The 19,327-nt window shown below is 41.9% G+C and overlaps 1 protein-coding gene and 1 pseudogene across 1 annotated transcript in view; both read right to left on the bottom strand.

The window, feature by feature from the left end:
* Positions 1-14,302, bottom strand: part of TOP1 (DNA topoisomerase I) — a 78,343-nt gene extending 64,041 nt beyond the window's left edge. The window contains exons 1-2 of the mRNA XM_016137547.2: positions 14,008-14,302; positions 13,682-13,706 (exon numbers count right to left, since the gene is read on the bottom strand). Of these exons, the coding sequence (XP_015993033.1) occupies positions 13,682-13,706; positions 14,008-14,040 (58 nt within the window). The 5' untranslated portion in view covers positions 14,041-14,302. The remainder of the gene's footprint in view (positions 1-13,681; positions 13,707-14,007) is intronic.
* Positions 14,303-18,948: 4,646 nt separating this feature from the next.
* LOC118610563 lies at positions 18,949-19,065 on the bottom strand (annotated as a pseudogene).
* Positions 19,066-19,327: the final 262 nt, after the last annotated feature.

A 19,327-nucleotide genomic window follows, 5' to 3' on the forward strand; every position in this document is an offset into this window, starting at 1 on the left:
CCATGAACAATCTGAACTGCTAAAAAATAAGTTATCCAGGCAGGCAAGCTTTCCTTGCTAGGAAAAAGATTACACATTAAAGTGTGGCAGAGCCTACTAGTCAATGATATTAGTCTGGCAAGAATCCACTGTAAATAAAGGCGAGTGCTCTATGAAACTAGACCTTTAGTCTGATACTACACACGTAGTAGCTCCAGTTCAGTCCAGAATTCCCAGAAGGCAAATGAGTCACCCAGGGTCCCTTTACCTACTTTTGTGTCACATTTAAGAACTCCTGCTATAGCATCAGATAGGCCTAGATTAGGCTCCCAGCTCTGTGGATTACTTACAAAGTACATAGTCTTGAGCCTCACTTTCTCCAAAAGTAAACCTAAAAAACCTCTGAGCTTCAATTTCCTCAAAAGTAAAGCGAAGACAGTAAATGTTGAACTATCAGCTATTTATTTCATCTTTATTCCATTTCTTCTTCCCACCCAAAAATAACTGGTCATTAATTTGAAACTAAAGCTGGAGGAATCTAGACCCGGCCCTGGTCCTAAGCAGTTTATTCAAGGTGTTCTCTGAGACTTACTAGGTACACTATATGTCAGCGGTCCTCATGGTGGCCAAGGCTACAATCCCATTTTGTTCCATCAGACTAATATTGTCTACCTAGACTGAGGGCTTAATTACGTACAGGTAAAATGCAGCCTACACCTGGGTGAGTTAACCTCTCTGAGTGCTGTTTGCATGCCTGTACAATCTTAGATTCTCTTTCTCTATCACTTATTGTCAGACATTCACTTATTACTGAGTAAAATTTAACATATACAAATTTAACTTCTTGTTATAGCAACATGTTAAAACTTGCAAATTCAAATGAAGTTGGGGGATAATACCAACCATTTTAAAAGATAATGACTTATATCAGTTAACCTGTCTTGTCAACTACAAAATAAACATGACCTACCTCATATGGTTACTGAGATAAAATGACAATTTATTCATTCCAAAGGACCATAAGTGTTCATCTCTGTGTAGCATTAAAAGGGTCAAAGTAAAATGGAGAACTGTCTCAACTTCCAATTACTTTGGTAAACACAATTGTGCCAGTCATAAGCCCTCGTAGCATGTCACCCAGGATAAGACAATGTCTACATGCAGAGGAAAACTATTATTCAAACTTACAATACATTCATACCTGTTTTGGATTTTTAAGTTCCAAGAGCCCCAGCCACCCATATTCCAAGCAAACTTGAAACCTAAAACTCTTTGCTTTTATCTATATTGAGAGCTGTGCTGTGCAATATGGTAGCCACTAGCTACATGTAGCTATTTTAATTTAAAGTAAAACACAATTTAAAAATTAAGTTCTTCAGCCACACTAGCCACATTTCAAGGGCTCAATAACTATCTCTCATGGCTAGCAACTTCCCTATGGGACACCCAGATAGAGAACATTTCCGCCATAACAGAAAGTTCTATTGCCAGTCAAAATTTATTTCAATCAGTGCTGACTAAAAAGCATCTGCATCTTGGATCCAAGTCAACACCTTCCTTTTAGTAGTAGAAAGCATGAGGCACCACATACTGAGATTTGCTCTGGTCACAGTTGACAAAGCCAGGATTGAGACTTCCTTTGTCCTTAACTATTTGCCTAACACTTTCCACTCCACCACCAACCCACCCCTGCTGGAGCTTAGTCACGGCAAGGCACTATGCTGTGTAGTTCCTTAAGGCCAGCCAGAAGTTTGCCTAGCTAAACCGATAATCTCAAAGGCAGGCCACTGCTGCACAGAGCCCCTGGACAATCACAGCTTCAATGTGTGCTGCCCAGAGTGCATTTCAACTAAGGTATTAGTCCACTGAGGTATAAGTCAAATCTAGACAGCACAATTGTTTTAAGCTTCAGGACTATAGCAAATGAATCCCATTTTACTAACTCATCTTTGTTCTCTAACTACAAGACAAACTTGGAATTGTTTACTCTTGCCTCCAAAATTAACCCTTAAGGGTTAATCTTAAGGGTACAAAACCCTTAAGATGGGCATCTGCATTTCATATACTCTTCTGTAGGAAGTCATGTTTTCACAAGGACATCCCTCTACTGAAAATGCTTCTCCTTTCCCAGGAAGCAGAATTTTTAAAAAAGATAAAGGTCTTGTCTAACCTAAAAATATGCCTTCTTAGGCCAGCTCAATTAGGACAGGCCCATTCCTGCTGGCTTGTGCTCCTCTGCTTCTACTAAGTGAGCCCTTAATGCCTGGGCAGTAGTGAGAGTGATAACAAACCCCCTGCTTAAGCTAGGTAGGAATTCACAGCTCGGCCTAAGCTACCTTTGTTTCCAATGCGCATGGACCTCGAAATGCCCTCAGGTTTGTTGATGTGTTGCTTCATACATCCGATTTTCACTAATTCAAGCAAAGGGCCTTCTTTGTCTGGGGTATCACTATTGATTGTGCTTAAAATGCACAGAACATTCTATGGGTGACTGGCTGCAGAAAGAGTAAGCCTGAACACATAGATGTTCTTTAGAAGCCTTTCTGGTGCTAATTATGTAAATGGCTCCTTTTAATGTTCCAGAGGACCCTCTTCCCAATATGAATTAATCACTCCAACTCCTTAACTGTAAGTACAAGTACTGAAAAGGTACTGAAGCCCAGCAATGGGCCTTGTGAGGAAAAAAGAAAAAGAAAAAAAGGAACACTGCTTAAAAGAGGATGAATCACTATAAAACTAGTTCTAGGGGTCATATAAATGTCGAGACTAAAGATTTTTCCCAGAAGTTTATTTTGATCAGTCAACTTATCTTATTCTTATAAATTATTTGACTTTGGGAAAACAGTAGTACCAGGTACCATTAAGTGCTCTTTTACATGACTCTCAAGTATTATCCCTACTTTTACAGAAGAGAACACTAGGATCTGAGCTGTGACTTGCTCAAGGCCACACAGCTAACAAGAGTTGAACCCAAGTTTATCTAACTACAAAGTCTGTATTTCACTGGTGAGCATGTGGACTTTGTCAACTGTCTTTCATTCCTCCTAAAAATGTGAGGCTCAATAGGAGAAAGTGAATTTCAAATCTTACTCTATTCCATTGGTTCTGAAACTTCAGTGTGCATCAGATCACCTGCTTGACTCATTAAAATGTAGATGACTGAGCCCCCACTTCCAGAGTTTAAGCCAGCGGGTCTGGCCACAAGACTGAAGAATTTGCATTTCCAACAAGTTCTCCCCAAGACTCAATAATCTACATTTCCGACAAGTTCTCAGACAATGCCACTGCTGCTGATCAGGTTACACTTAAGAACCACTGCTCTATTCAGATCCTCCCATTTCAATCACTGCCATAAGTAGCTAAAGACCCCTAACTCAATCTAAACATAGAGACCTCAGAAGATTAGATCCTCAGCATTAGATCCTGGGAATATCAGCATGAAAACAACCTCTTGCTCTTTGTGTTCCACTTAATCCTAAAAGATCACATCAGGATCAAATGATGGCTTGTTAAACATCGAAGTAGGACAAAGGATTAGGATTCTGATGAGACATACAGTAAAACAGCGGCAAAGGCAGTTAACTATCTCTGTTATTTAGATAAATGCTCATTGAAAGGTTGAATATACTTATTTAAATTAGAATAAGTATCAAGCTTTTATAAAGGTGTATCAGAAAACACCAATCTGATCCTTTTTTAAAACTCCTTAAGTTTAACAGCTCAACCAATAAAAGTACCTTAATCAAATGAAGCAAGAGACACATCAAATAAGACAGTAAAGTCTAGATAGATCAGTTTCTCCAAAAATGATTTATGGGTCCCCTGTATTTATCAGAATCAGATGGAATTGTTAAAGATATATTTTAAATGTAGATTTCTCAGTAACCTCCACTTACAGAATCAACTTGGGGAGGTACACAGGACTAGATATGTATTGTTACCAAACACTCCCAGGTGATTCTTATGCATGTTAGCTAGAAAACAATGAAAATTTAGTGTAAAGCTCTCAATGTTTCTTACTTAATCTTTAACCAGGTGGTGTGGGCTAGGAGAGACAGGGCTTCCCATTTCATAACAAACAGCTGGTAAAATCATCTGTGTTGACTATATAGGATCTTGCTGTTTTCCTAGTAAGTAAGCAAACGTGTAAGTTTCTCCAGACTAGAATGAAAAACTGGAACAGGATAGCAAGGGCTCAGTGAAAGCCAGAGAAAAGTAGTTACCTCTGGCTTGGGGTAAAGTGGTGACTGCAGACAGATATCACTGGAAAGGGAACAGTTATCTATCTATGACTATGCCTTCAATACTGGAGCAAGCTCCAAGATACTTCTAACCCTCCTCAAGGAGTTAACCCTCAGTGCCCTTCCAAAAAATAGGTAGTACTTGGTATACTTATTGAAACCATACGAACTTCTAAAGACTAAGAGGCATTCTAAGGTAAAAGGGAAAACTTGAACAGAACGAAATATGATCATAGAATTGTGGAAGAAGAAAGCACACTGAACTTTATTTCTGGGAATTAGGGTTACTACAGAAGGCCGTTAAAAAGCTTAAGTTTTCTTCATGAGCAATAAAAAAAAAAGTTTTCAATAAAAAGTACTTAGCAAAATATCTCCACTTTGTACAATATAACACCTACTGGCATGCATATTTACATGTGTAACCAGTATGCGATTCTGTTTGATATCCTCCTAGTCTTACTTATGCAAACACTTACAGTATGTTTTCTCACTTATGGACACATTTCAGCATACTGTATTATAACTTTAAACTATTCCTCTAAAAATTTTGAGCTCGACACAAACACTATCTGACAGCTAAATTCTAGTGATTAACTCCAGTCTTCAAGGAGTTCTACAGTATTCTCAGGACTGTAAAAAGAAACAAAATCAGCTTCGTGTTTGCCTAACTAGAATCCATTTCCCCACAGAGAAAACGAGCATATTTCTGCTAATAGACAACTTTACCAACATTCTGAGACTAGGGTGGTGCTAATATCTATAAAGGATTACAAAGTTCTGCTGAAGTACTTATTTTTATATTACATCCAAGGGAGGAAGAAGGTGATTTGATGTTTAAGAGAAAGAAAGTAATCACCATGGTCAAACTATCACTGAGCCCACCTCATTCACCCTGGATTTTTGTGCTGCTAAGGAAGCTGAGAGACTTCTCAGTTAGGGTGTCTGGCCTTGGAGAGCTTTTCCTTTGGAGTGTAACAAGCTGGCAGTTACAAAGACTAGTTAATTTGTGTTCCTCCTGCCCCTTTTTGTTTCCCTTCCTAGTTAACCAGAACCACGAAAAATCAAGAAATAGATCCTGAGATATGATCAATTCCCTGAAAAGCTCTTGTTTATTTTTAATGTTAAGAAGCAAGAACTACTGACATCATTACATATATTCCTACAAAAATGCACTGTGGTTTTAAGAATACGTAAGTCTAACATTTAGTCTCAATCACTTTTCTAGTATTCAAATCACTATCAGTAATACCACTAGGTACTAGGACTCTTCCTGAGGAATTTAACAGCTTTAATGTACTGCCCACATCTAGACACTTAATATATTAGGAAGACATAACAACAGTAATCGATCCAAACTATTTCATAAAATTAATTTCCCAGGGCTTTAAGTACTGAGTCTAATCTCTAAGATTTTAATTCTTCAATTTTATGAAGATGTTGATTTCATACTCTTTTATTACATTTCTAGTCACTCTGACAAATTTACCTGGTAGAGAAACCTGAAAACCGCTTTCCTAAAATTCATGCAATACAGCTGACACAAAAAGATAATGAGAAGTAAATTCACAGAACTTTATGCTATTCTTCTATTACATGTGAAAAGGTTTAATGACCCTATCTATAGGTAGCCTAAAAACAAACAAACCAATTTCTAGAACAGTTATGCGTTTGGACATCTCAGAAATGTAAGGGCCTAGACTTCCAATCTGAAGAAAAAAATAAAAAGACCTCCAAGGATTGGGAATAAATGGAGACATCACTGTCTTTCACTAATAGTGAGGCATTAACTGTCAGAAAGTACCTTCTATCCCCATTTACCCTGTATGATAGGAGCCTTTGTACTGAGGCCCAATGACAAACATGGAATCTCAACGGAAGTGAGTGTACAGACCTACAACACACCAACTTCAGCGTGTTCGTTCTGAGAACCATATGGGTTTGTTTTGTTCATCTGTGTCTAGTGTTACTGGTATTTACTTTCTGAATCTTTGAATTAATGAATGTGGCAACTAAACTTTTCATTTGCAATTAAACATGAAATTTTTAGCTTCCTAAGTAGATCTATAAATATTGCACCATCCTAAGTGTAAAGGGTTCCGGAAAAGTTATTTGCTGCCAAGATTCTTAAACTGTATTATAACTTATGAGAAACAAAGTGGTTTGTACCCGGCCACACAAAGTCAAGGCACGTCTGTACCCTCCTGAGCTAGCTTGTCTCAGACTCACAGCAACAGTATCCTAATCCTATTCAAGGCTAAGTGACCACCACTCCATGGGTAAAATCTCATAACACCCAAATTTTCAAAAAATTAAAGATGTTCCCTTTGTAAAAGACACCATCTCAGAAAGAAATAGTCTCTGAAAGAAGTGTTTGTGTTTGTGTTTGGGTTCTTTAAGGATTGGCAGGGAACTAAAACTTTTACGTAAAGACTCAACCAACTCTCATATACTTCTGTTCACTATGTAAATGTCAGAATGACGGAAAACATTAACAGCAAATACCGGTGAAGGAAGGCAAGAGTCACCAACATCTCTACTTCAAACCTAACTGTCAAAATCAAGATCCATTTCAGAGTAGAAGCTGTGTGATCAAAGTTTAAATTTTAAAATGTGAGCAGAGAAGTGCCTTTCGTAAACTCTTTTTTTCTCAATTGCTTGTGAAGAAGCATAGAAATATCCTTGTTTATAGAGGAGAAGCCAGGGCAAGATTCATAGTAAGAACAGGGCCTTCCCTAGATTTTTCTGATTCCCACTCCAATCTTCTATTTTACCACAGCTGCTCAAGAGTCCAGTATCCTCCCATAGCCTCCCTCTTCATCACTAACACCTTTCAATATCAATCTGGTTCCAGCTTAATACCAAAGCATCTCTTGAAGATCTAACATTCCAGGTGCAAGGAGTCTAAACTATTTCTACCAACAGATAATTAAGGGCAAATTGTGACATCCATACTAGAAGCTTACAGATTACAGCCTGACTGGGGTTTCTGGAATCTGAAAGGCAGTATACTACCAAAAATGGGAAGTGAAAAGGTGTCAAAAGAAAAATAAATTTCCTTTCTTGGTCTGGTTCTCACGAACCTATACAAGCTGTACAATTCCCATTAAAATCAGATTTAATAACTACTAAGCTCTCAAAATTAGTTCCCTTCCTCTCACTTCCCCTTCTGCTGTGCAACAGCTCGGATAGCTAACTACAAAGAAATAAAATGGGTTATAGGAGTAGGGTAAAGTAAGGAGTCTTAGCCAATGAGATCGACTGATCCTGAAACCTGCTAGATAAGTCTGCCAACCAGTATTTTGCCTATGAAGCTATAGATATCTGGATATTCATATGTATTAGCAAGATTAAAATCTGGACTTTTACTGAGTAGCAAAAGGGTGCATTTTTACTTTAAAACTTTTTCCTTTTGTAAACTCCAAACAGCCAAGGATATCTCCTCCAATCAAGAAAGCTTCCGGGCATCTATCTTTGCTAGGCTGTACAAAGAAAAATAGAAAGAATATTTGGCGAAGGGTCGGTGGGTTTTTTTGTTGTTGTTTTTCCTAAAATACATATAGGAAAAGGTCAAAATACCCAGGGATCTATTAAACTTGTTCTCAACATCAACAAAAACAAGAGAATTAAAATCCTTGACAACTCTGATTGCTTTAACACCTTTTGGTGGAGTTTCTCTAAGTGTATCTTAGGAATGCTAATGAACTGATTTCTTTGGTTCCTTAAATTCACAGAAACAACAAAGTTAACTTCAAAGGCTCAGAGAGGAACCAAACAGCCTGATAGAGATGCACCTTACACCAAATCTCATGGGGAGGGCAGAAGAGATACAAATAAAAATATTCACTATGTATTTCAGAAAAACTCTCAAGAACAGTACACAAGGTAAAGGTGGCAGAGAAATAACTGAGTGGATCTAAAAACTTAAGATAACAAATTAAACATGAATACCTACGCGTAAGAAATTTAAAACTTAAATTGCCTAGCGCCCTTGGAGTTTCTTTCTTTACTAAAATTTAGAGACATAAATGACAAAGACACTTTAATATAGACTTTGATAATGAGTGGTCTAGCTTGACATTACAACCTATATAACCTAGAGATACACTTGAGGTTATCAGCGGTCACATCTCTCCCAGTTTGAAAAAAAATTCACAATCTTCCTTTAACATACAGAAAAAAGCCAATATCTATTTGCTGTTAAATAGTTACAGCAAATTGTCATTTTCCTATAACACTACCAAAAATACCATTAATATCTAACAGTCCACTATAAGCTTTTCCCACCTAATAAATCTGAAGCTATTGCACTGCCAGCCCCATCTTTACTCCCCTCCACTGTTCCCAGGCCCTATGCTATCAACACAGCACGCTGCACACACCTCCAATAGGCAAGCTGTGGGGGAACAGTGCGGGTTGGCAAAATGCTAATTATTCCATAGATGGCCTCTATTTTGGATTTCCTACTTCAGCTACTGCCCTGGAGCCATGGGGATGGAGAACTGCTTCTCAAACTTCAGATTTATCAGGTATGGAAATAGAAAAGATCTCTTCTAGCTATACTACTACTCAAAGTTTAAACACAATTGAAAGCTTCCCTGAAACAAAATACCTCATTCACTTCTTAAGGGCCAGTTAGGAACTTCTTCCACCACAAACTTTTTACCTTAAGGCGGCAAACTCTCAACTGTTTGCGCAGTGCCTTTATTATGCAAAGTTAATGGTTTTAAAATAATTGAGGAGCAGTCAGATAATCTAGACCACAGAACACTCAAGGGACAGACTCTCTTTTACCTCCAAATACAATGAATTGATTATATTTTTCCTTTCAAGAGGGTTTTTAAACTTAGGGCCCACATCAAATCCTCATTTCAATCATTTCCATAGCCTCGTTCAAATGTAAATAATTACAATTGCATCATTTTTCCTTGTGAACCCAAAATTTTACTGGAGCACACAACACAGTTTCATATAAAAAGGATGCAATCCTTCATGAAACACCCTTCTAGGGAAACAACTTAGGATTTGAAGAAAACCAGTTTTGTTTTGTTTTGCATTGAAAGTATGGCAGAAGTTTTAAAAATCCATAATGTACACTGAAGATCCGTAACGTACATACACATTCACACCCAACCAAAATGAAATAACAATTACAGTATAATCTGAAAGTTCCTAAAATGAAATACATCCAGAAAGTACAAGAGAATCATTTCCCATACCATTAGCACTAGAGGACGTCATTATAATTAGTATATGACACAAAGCTTTCTCTAACATATTTACAGACTCAAAAGTCAGAAATTTTTTATACCCCCTTCCCTCTCCAAATGTCAAACACACACACACACACACACACACACACACACACACGCACACACACACACACACACACACAAAACCAACAGCTTAATTTTGGAATTTAAGCTTTAAGATATGATAAGAATCCATGGCTCTGTATAATGTATACAAATGGAGACTAATTCACTAAGACCCAGAACAAATTAATAAATCTCTTTTTTGAAGTCACAATTCCCCATTTTTATGCTCTGTTAAGAAAAGTCGGACAATTTTTTTTTTTCTCCTACTACTGGTTAAAATGAGATTTGGGGACAGATCTTGGGTTCCTATTTTCTATTTTACTCTACTTACCAAAGAAAAGTATGAGCTGGTGGCAGTTAGCAATATTGTTCAAGCATGAGGTATTTGGGATTCCTTTAGTAAGTCCTGGATTTTCTTGTTTTACCAGGAACATCGGAATCTAAAATTTGTTCTGATATGCTGGTAATATAAAAAGCATATGACAGGCAACTCTGTTTCATGTCTAAGCCTGGTATAAAGATTCTGCACCAGCTTGCTAATTCTGAGAAGGTGCCCCAAGGAGTCTGGCTACAGTGCTAGGAAAGACAACATTGGAGCCCAATGCTTAAATGTTTTTGGATTGAGTAGGAAGATGTGCCAGATTTCATCTGAAGGTGCCATCAGTTGACAGTTTTAAAAATGTGATGAGAATTTTCGGATAGCCATATCATCAGCCTTCCCATTCATCCCACCCCAACTCAGGCCCAACAGCACAGAAGTACAACTATGTGTTAGCATCAGAAACAATTTATATTTAATTTCCCCATCCAATTTGAATCCATTAAGCTAACCAGAATCAACACAAAATGATGTCAAACTACAATCCCAATTAACATTTCTCATAATCACTGATGAAACCAAGCATTATACTTTGCTCATGCTAGGGAGGGAAGACCCCGCACAACTCCAAAATACATAAGCAAAGACTTCAAAGTTCTTGGAACAGCAAAAGGATCACTACTCCCTCGACCTGTTGTCATCATTACCATGTCATCATTATCAACTCTACAGATAGGTGGGCAGTCTGCACAGTACTAGAACAATGACTCAGACCCACTATGGTTAGTGCTACCAACACTTAGGAAGTCTTTCACTTAGGGAAAAGAAATTATAGCTTCTCCTCCTGAAACTCCCAGCTCATGGTCAGTATTTTAAATATAAACATTCCACAGATAACAGATTCTACCAGCAGTTCAGTATGGGCCAGAATGTGGTAAATTCTGTAAGAACAGCAACAGTTTTAACTACTGTAAAGAATGGGCACCAAAGTACAAAACATCTTTTAGAGCTTAAGGGATAAGAACAGACAAAACAAGGGATTTTTGTTTTAAAATATGAACTTGCACAGTTAATCTCTAAAGCAGGTTAGTTAGACCCACTTAAAATCAAGCTTAAACAAACTCTTAATATAAAGATTAATAACGAAATGTCTGAGTATAATTAAACATTGATTTTTATTTTTAAAAAACTGTCTTTTATAGTTTACATAAATCAATCACTAACTACCAGTGTATTACTTAATAAACCAAGCACACAGTTACTAACGCTACATCTTTCTTCCACACACTATTTACAGATAGATAATCACCCTAGCGTCAGACTCTTAGGGTGGAGGGGAGGCAGTTAGTGCTTTTTCTCTTGAAGGAGCAGGTTTAGACAAAAAGTAAGCAAATGACAAACTATCATATCCTTTCCTCTTGCCTTTTTCAGCTCTGTAAGTAGAGATGTGCAGCTTTAATTTCTTCATACTAGAATCACATACATAGCATAGTGGGGTTAAGTTTGTGAGCCTTGGAATGCCCAACTCACTGTCCTTGGGCAAGCCAGTAAATATACCTAAGCCTCAGCTTCCCCACCCATAAAACGGAGATAATAGTACTTAACTCATAAGGGTCCTTCTGAGGACTGAATTAGATGATCCAACAGAAAGAGCTGATTTGTGGTTGGCAGACAGGTTGTATTCAATAAATACTAGCAATTATTGCTATTGCAAGTGAATAAACATTTTAAAAATCAATATAGCCAGTTTACTTCAGTCTCTATTAAAAATGGCAAAGATCAATAACCTACCCAGCCCACAATCACTCACATATTCAATAGTAGTTCCTTTGTATAATTTAGGTGAGAATCATAGATATTAACTTTCTGAAGAGAAAGGACTAAACTGTTTCATTACTAAATATATCACCTACTCAGCCCAGCCTGAAAGTCAAAAGAACAGTTTTTCAGTATTAAGATCCTACTTTTCTCCAAGAGAGGTCAAAAGGACTTCTTATACCCTCATCTGCCACATCCTTTGCTTCCACATCCCAAAGAAACATATTTACACTCTTTTAAATTTTCTTAACTGTAAGGGCCTCAGCTCCCTCCCGTAAAATCCTGATAGGTTGACTAACATAGTTAAGAAATACTTCAACCCCTGATATTCAGCACCTAGTCTTGCATTAACACCCAGCTCCAAAGTCACCTCCTGAGAAGTTTCCCCAACCCCAAACAAATTTAAGTCCCCTAGTCCCCTAGCATTTTGGTTATATATCTGTCCAAGCACCTACCTTATAATTCACTAATTATGCCTCCCCCAATAGACTAGACTGAGGGCAAGAACGGCACTGTGGCCAAAGGTTCAGCTCTAGCACTAAGCACAGTGTTTGGCACATATCAGGCGATCAAAAAATGCTACTTTCATTTAACCCCATTATCTCCTCAGAGTAGTGTCTCTTGCTGGATGTCCCACTTCAAAATCTGAACATAAGGTTGCTCTCAGTAGAGCAGGCTAACATGATGGACTCCTGATTACAACATCAGCTTTCCCACTGGAGAGATTCCCGGAACCCAAACTCAACTGAGCAAGAAAGTAGGATCATGTACCATCACCATCAGTGGGAATTCCCTGCACACTCCAGAGGGTACCTTCTCCTTCACAGGGATTGTTGAAAAGCCCGCAGGGTGATCTTTTTATTAAGGGAATCTTCGCTGGGTAACTGAAGTGGAAATATTCAAAGAATAAATGCCCTGATTGGCTGAAAGGGGTTCTAAAACATAAAGATCTGGAAAAAGCTAGCTCTTGATTCCTGAAAAACAGCAGCTTCTGAAAAAGAATGAACAGGAAGCAGGGGTGGGTGCTGGCCACTCTTTGTTTCAATAAATAAAATCCTTTTCTTCCCCACAGCCCAGAAGAAAAGGCTAGTACACTAGGTCCAGATGAGATGCTCAATAACCTTTCCTCTTGACAAGTACACTAAACTATGTTTCTAATAAAACACTGTCTTAGGAACCTCAGCCACATGAAAAAGTTCTAATCAGTAACACTTTTATTTTAAAAGAAAAAAATTAACATGCACGAATCCAACATTCACATTAAATGACCCACAGAGAAATTGCAAACTTTTTGAAGGGAGGTGCTACTACCAATGCAAAGAACACAACTTGGGAAAAACAACCTCAAAATATGAAGAGCTCCACAAAGGGTGGCTTTAGTTTTAGAGCCATAATACCTATCATAAACATCTTACCAGAAAAAAAAAAAAATCAACAGTTGCCAAAGGGTAGCTTTCATTCTGGATACAGAAAAGGAAACAAACTAGAAGCAGAAAGGGAATAACCCCCAAAATAAAGTTCTCTTTGGAAAAAATAGTAACAATTCAGTCTCCCACCCTTTCCTCTCTGGTGAGGTCTGTGATTTATACGGCTTTGCTCTGCAGAAAGCTCTTTCTGGGCAGCTCAGGGAAGGAGCCGAGGGAGGGAGAGAAAGAGACACAGGCACAGAAAGGAGAGGAGAAAAAGAAAATGGCGCAGAGACTAAGTCCCGACTGTCGACAAGGCGACTTTCCCGAGAGAAATCCGGGCCCGGAAAGGCTGCCCGAGGCCCGGTGGCAGGCGACGCGGGGTCTCCGTTGCCCCCTCTCGGGAAGGCCGCGATCTGGGGGGGCTGGGGTCTCTGGAAAGGGGGTCCAGAGGCGGCCCGATGGGAACAATGGGGCCGGTGAGCGAGGAGCCGGGACTTAGTCTCTGGGACGCCATGTCTGTCCTCTGCCCGGCTCGGGCCGGGAGCGGGGTAGGCGGCCGGCGGCTGGGGGACCCGGGGTCGGGGTGGAGGGCACACTCACCATTCAATCGGAAATCCGCCTCGATCTAGAAAGAGAAAAGGAGGGCACATGAAACAACAAGCACATTAACCCCGCGGGAGGCGAGCGCGCGCGGCCGGGGGCCTGGCCCACCCTGCGCCCTCAGAAATGAGGGGGCCCCAGGAACGGCCTGACGGGGCAGCCACCCCCCCTCCCCAAACTGTAACTTCGGGTCTTCCGTCCGGGCCCGAGCGAGCTGATCCCCTCTAGCTGACCGCCTCTGGCCGGGGGGCTCCGGCCTGTCAAAGCGGCGGGGCCGGGGCCGGGATCGTGGAGGGCCGAGGTGGGGCCAGGAGGTGAGACAGTACCTGGGAATCGTTGTGGAGATGGTCCCCACTCATGTCTGCCAGAGCGGCGAGCGCGGCGGGCAGCGAGCGGCGCCGAGGAGACGCAGACGGTCGGGACTGGCCTGTGCAGGAAGACGGGGGCTCTCAGGGGCTCCCGGAGGCGCGGGCGAGCGGCGGCGGCGGCGGCGGCGGCGGCGGCAGTGGCGGGTCTGACACTCCCGGAACCGCTGAGGCAGCTACAGCGGCGGCGACGCTTACAGACTGCCGGGCGGGCGCCGAGAGCAGACCCCAGCAGTTGTGTAACAGCCTAAGTTCGCATTTCGACTCACTGCGCCTGCGCAGACGCTTTTAAACGAAACGTCGACGTCAGAGACTCGCGGAAAGAGGCCGAGGGTTGTGGGGTCCGCCCCCTCGCATTTCCAAAGGCAGACCTGGTTTTGCATCGCAAGCCACGCCCCTAGCCCACGCGCGACGTTGTGATTTGCATAAAGCGCCGACTCCTCCCACGGCCGCCCACCCTGAGCAACTTACCCTTCCTCTCCCAGCTCGTTTTCTCCGAGCCCGGGTCCCCTCTCCTAGGCAATGCGCAGGCGCATCCCGGACACCGCCTCCAGACCCAATCGAGTAGCGTAGCCACGTGGTGGGCCTTTAAAGGCGGCGGCGGGACAGCGCTGGGCCCTAGCTAAGCTGGTATCCCGCTTCTGCGTCTTCCCTTATCTGCAGGTACCTTGTTGGCCGAGGCCTCAGAGCTCTCACCAGTCAGCAAACCATACCCCAATGCCGCTTGGCGGGATAAGCCCCCGCCCCAGCCCTTTTCCAGGCCTTCAACTTATGTATTATTTCGTGCCTACGTCTTTAAATTTATTTTAATTTTACAACCAACCAAAGGTCTAGTTCAGCTCTAGTTTTCAGCTGGGTACATGTAACCCTGAGTCATAAGAGGCCTAATTTCATTCATTCATTCTACATACATTGAGCATCTACTGTGATCCAGGAATTATGCTGAGAAAATGTGTGTGGTACAGGGGCTAAAAGGAACCAAACCTCGGGGTAAATACAACTTGGCTCTGTCTGCTGCTGGATCACTAGCACGCTATGGGGCAGAGGGGAGCAGAACTGCCGTTTATGAGGCATCTACTGTGTACTCCGCTCTGCATGCATACACACTAGCTCTGTGAGGCCCCCTGTTTTAACTTAAACTGTGTCAGGGGTAGGTGACCTACAGCCACCTACCTGAAATCTACAGGTAGGATACCTCACAAGCTTTTCGAGGGCTGAACTCACCATCTACCTCTTCCACCCAGCTAGAAAAAAAAGCTCCACCCTGGACATCATCTCCATTTCTCATTAGTCCAGCTGATTGCATCTCTTCAATCCATCTAACTCTAGCTCCTGCCCACACGCTTGTCCACGTAGGCATCATCTCTTGCTTGGATTATTAAAATACACTCCCAACAGAGGTGCTTCCGTACTGGCCCTTTCACAAAATGCCAACAGTAACCAAAATGATCTTTTCAACATACAGATCTAACCATTATTCCCTTCCAACAATACTTTCCATCATTCTTAGTTTAAGTTCAAAATCCTCAAAGTAGCTGCCAAGGCTCTACTTAGCCTGTTTGATTCAAGTGTGACCTCTGTGAATTTTGCCACATCTATTACCACTTCCACTATTACTTACTTTAATTAATCTCCTTTATTTAGCTTCATTCTAAATAATACCTATGAAATAATAATGTCTATGAAATCATTTACAAATAAATGCAAAAAATGTTTATCCATGGATCACTGAAATCATCTCTATCACATCTAGTAGTAAACACTTTGGGGTTAATTCTTGTGACTGCTTCAAAACTCGACCTTAATATATCACTTTCTCAAACTGACCCCCCTCTAACACTTTCTCCCTCTTCCCCACACAGATAAAATGCCCCTCATGTAGAGTCTTTTTCCTTTGAACATTGATCACAATTGTTACGTTACTAAATGGAGGGTAATTAGCAATTTATGCCCGTCTACCCTATTGAAGGGTGAGGACCTTGTCTGTCTTGCTTAGCACTTGATCCTCAGCACCCAGCAACAGAGCCTACAGAAGAGATGTGTAGTCAACAAGTGAATGAAAAAAAGAGAAGAGGAGGCCCTGATGGAGTTCGAGGGCCTGGTTCCTACTATCCCCTGAGGCCTTATTTCACTCCTGTACCTGTACCTTTAAACAAATGTCCCCTTTTGTTTAGTGGAGCTTTGATGGGTTACTTAAGACCAAGAACGCTAAGTGATAGGCAGTCCTAATCTCCACTCAATTCCCAGGCACTGGCAAGGTCTCTGCTATCCCTTTGGCTCCTGGGCCCCTCATGTTATGACATCTGGATGCCCCTCCCAGCATTTAGATCTTGGATGCTGGCACAGTCTCGACTTTGCCAGTTCTTGGGCAGCAGTGTCTTCTGGCAGTTCTCCCTGCCTGTGGTGCCTTGTCCAAGGACCTGCTGCCCTTTCAAGATTTAAGCACCCTCAGAAAAGAGCCTGCTTGATACACCAGAAAGGGGACTCAGTAATGACCAGAAACACCCTTTGCCTGTTGGTAATTAAACAGCTCAGGGAAAGTTGAGATTTATGGAATAAAAAGAAAATAACCAAAAGGAAACCTGGCAACCCTTAGGGAATGAGAAGACAGGAAACAAGGAGCTAGGAGCCTGGCCATGTGCCTCAGGGCAAGGAGGAGAGTCCACTTTCCTGTACCTCTTTTGTCTTTCTGCCAGAAGACATCTTTTCTGTGATGAGGACATTAATTCGGTTAACCAATATTCCCTGAGGAATTAGAAAATGGAAACTATTGTGGTAGATAGGTGCTATGCTAAGCCCTGGGGTTACAAATATGAATAAGACCGAATCATCATTTTGGAGGAGCTCTTAGTCTGATAACCAGACAGACGTTCCCCAACTGTTACCATAAAGTACAAGGAATAACAGGAAAGAGGTGGCCAGCTACCAGTTGCTATGGGAACCCTGGGGTGGGGGAGGCACATCCAACTCACCAGTGGCGGTGGCGGGGGTGGGGGGGGCAATATTAGAAAAGGCTTTCAGTTTGATGCTATTTGTGAGAGATAAGGGCAGGCTGGTCTGTGGGGGGGGGCGGGCGGGAAGGAAAGGCATTGCAGGAAGAAGAGCAACCTACGCAAGGGCAGAGTCATGGGCACGAATAGCTTCAGTCAGAATAGAGCAGAGGAAAATGTGAAGATATACCAGTGAAGGAGTCTGGGAAGGTGGCGAGGCCTCCCCTGGTGACAGCAGAGCTACTGCAGGGTGAGCTATACCAGGGTTTTAAGCAGGTGAGAGAATAACCAGGAGCAGCAGTGTGGGGAGAGTTCGGCAGAGCTGACACTGGAGATGGGCAGATTAGTCAGGAGGTCTATGGAGACGATTGCAAGTGTTTCAGAAGCATTGTTAACCATAGAATGACTGTGAAGAGGCAGACAGGATATCGGCCTGTGCCCAGGGTACAGCTCAAGGAGAAGTTATGACAGCAACTCTCTCTGAATCTCTGTCTCACAGGATATGCGGCTAGGACGTCCTCCTGCTGCTCAGATCCAGCTGCCTTCAAATTGAGAACCAGTGTGCATGAGAGGCAAAGAGGCAGGAACTGGAGCTCCAGGAAATACTGGAAAATTCTGGGAGAGAAACCCCAAGCTGACTCAGCATAATTCTCCAAGAAAATAGAACAGAAGTGGAAGCCTCTCTTAATAACCAGCATGTGACAGATTAGCTAAGATCAAGTTTTAAAAATATCTATTTGTGCCTCCAACAAGCTCTTCGAGTCCTCAATCCCATCCCCTCTATCTCCCGTGAGCCTGGCTCACTCCAGCATCTTCTCTTCCTCCTGCATAGCAACCTCTCCACTTGCTCCCTCTCCTAATTTCCCCACTTGACCTTATTAAAAATAACATCTCACATTGATTACTTACTATGTGCTCTGTCTTGTGCTAAGTGCTTCACCTACATTATTTCTCAGTAACCGCACAAAGCAGGTACTACTAGTTCCACCATTTTACAGACCAGAAAACTGAGATTTAAGGAGACTAAGTTACCTTGCCCAAAATGACACAGCTACTGAGTGGTGGGGCTATGATTTGAATCCAAGCAGTCAGACTATGGAGCCCAGTCTCCGAGTCTCTGTACTGCCTCCTGAATTGCCTCAGGTTCGTTTCCCTCATCTTCTTTGAAATATTTGGAAAGGACAGTCCATGCTCTCTGCCTTGTCTGCATTATTTCCCTTCTTTAACCACTGTTGATATGACTTCCATTCTAATCAGAGACTTCCAAGTGTCCAAAGAGAGTAGCCTTATTCTCCTCCACCTTTCTGCAGCACTCAATGATGTGGATGGGCTCATTCTTTGGGTCCTTTCCGTTTGGCTCCAAAGACTGTGAATTCTCTCGGTTTTCCTCCTACCTCCACAAATGCCATTTTTTCTGCCTCTTCTCAGCACAATGTAAGAATTCTCAAAGCTTCCGTCATCAACCTTCTCTCTAGACAACCTCCTCTTGGAAGCTTTATGGATTTTATATTGACTTCTCTCAAATGGATGTCTCTAGCCTTGACTTCTTTTTAGAACTACAGAAATATCTACCCATTTGCCTATTGCATGTGTTTGCTTGATGGCCCTCACTGTCCTCTGCTCCCGAGTTCAACATTTTCCCTGAACCAGCTCTTTCCTTCTATTGTCTTGCTTGGTGACTGGCTCTCCCCACTCCCAGTCACACCAGCTCAAAGCCTTGAAGCCTCTTGAACTGACCCTGTTCTGTCCTCCATATCTCATTAATGGCTACTCCATCTGAGAATCTATCCTTTCTTCCCCAGGGATTTTATTCATTCATTCATTCATTCATTTTTTGCAAGGCAATCCTTGGTCGACGTCACAGATTGCACGTACCTTGTCAGCTTACAATCTCTTATTTTTTTATTGTTTATGCCTACAGCACTTGGTCTTCCTAGGTGGTCTCCCATTCAGACTAACCAGGTCTGACCCTGCTTAGCTTCCGAGATCAGACGGGATCGGGCTTGTTCAGGGTGGCATGGCCACAGACACCTCCCCCAGGGTTTTCGTGGCATCTGCCCCGTCACTGGCTTCCCTGAATCACACACACACTCATGCACCAGCTATGAGCCAGGTGCCATGCTTGGTTCTAGGGACTCAGTCATGAACTAGACAGACAAGGTCCCTGCCCTCGAGGGCCTGGTGGGTGGGACAGACACAAGAACAAGTAATTGCCACTTACTATGATCAGTGCTTTGAGAATAAAATACAGTATGTTTGCTATAAAAGCCCTTTAGAGGGGTTGCCATTCT

The sequence above is a fragment of the Rousettus aegyptiacus genome, unplaced genomic scaffold (assembly GCF_014176215.1).
Source record: "Rousettus aegyptiacus isolate mRouAeg1 unplaced genomic scaffold, mRouAeg1.p scaffold_m13_p_12, whole genome shotgun sequence".
NCBI classification, from domain to species: Eukaryota; Metazoa; Chordata; class Mammalia; order Chiroptera; family Pteropodidae; genus Rousettus; species Rousettus aegyptiacus.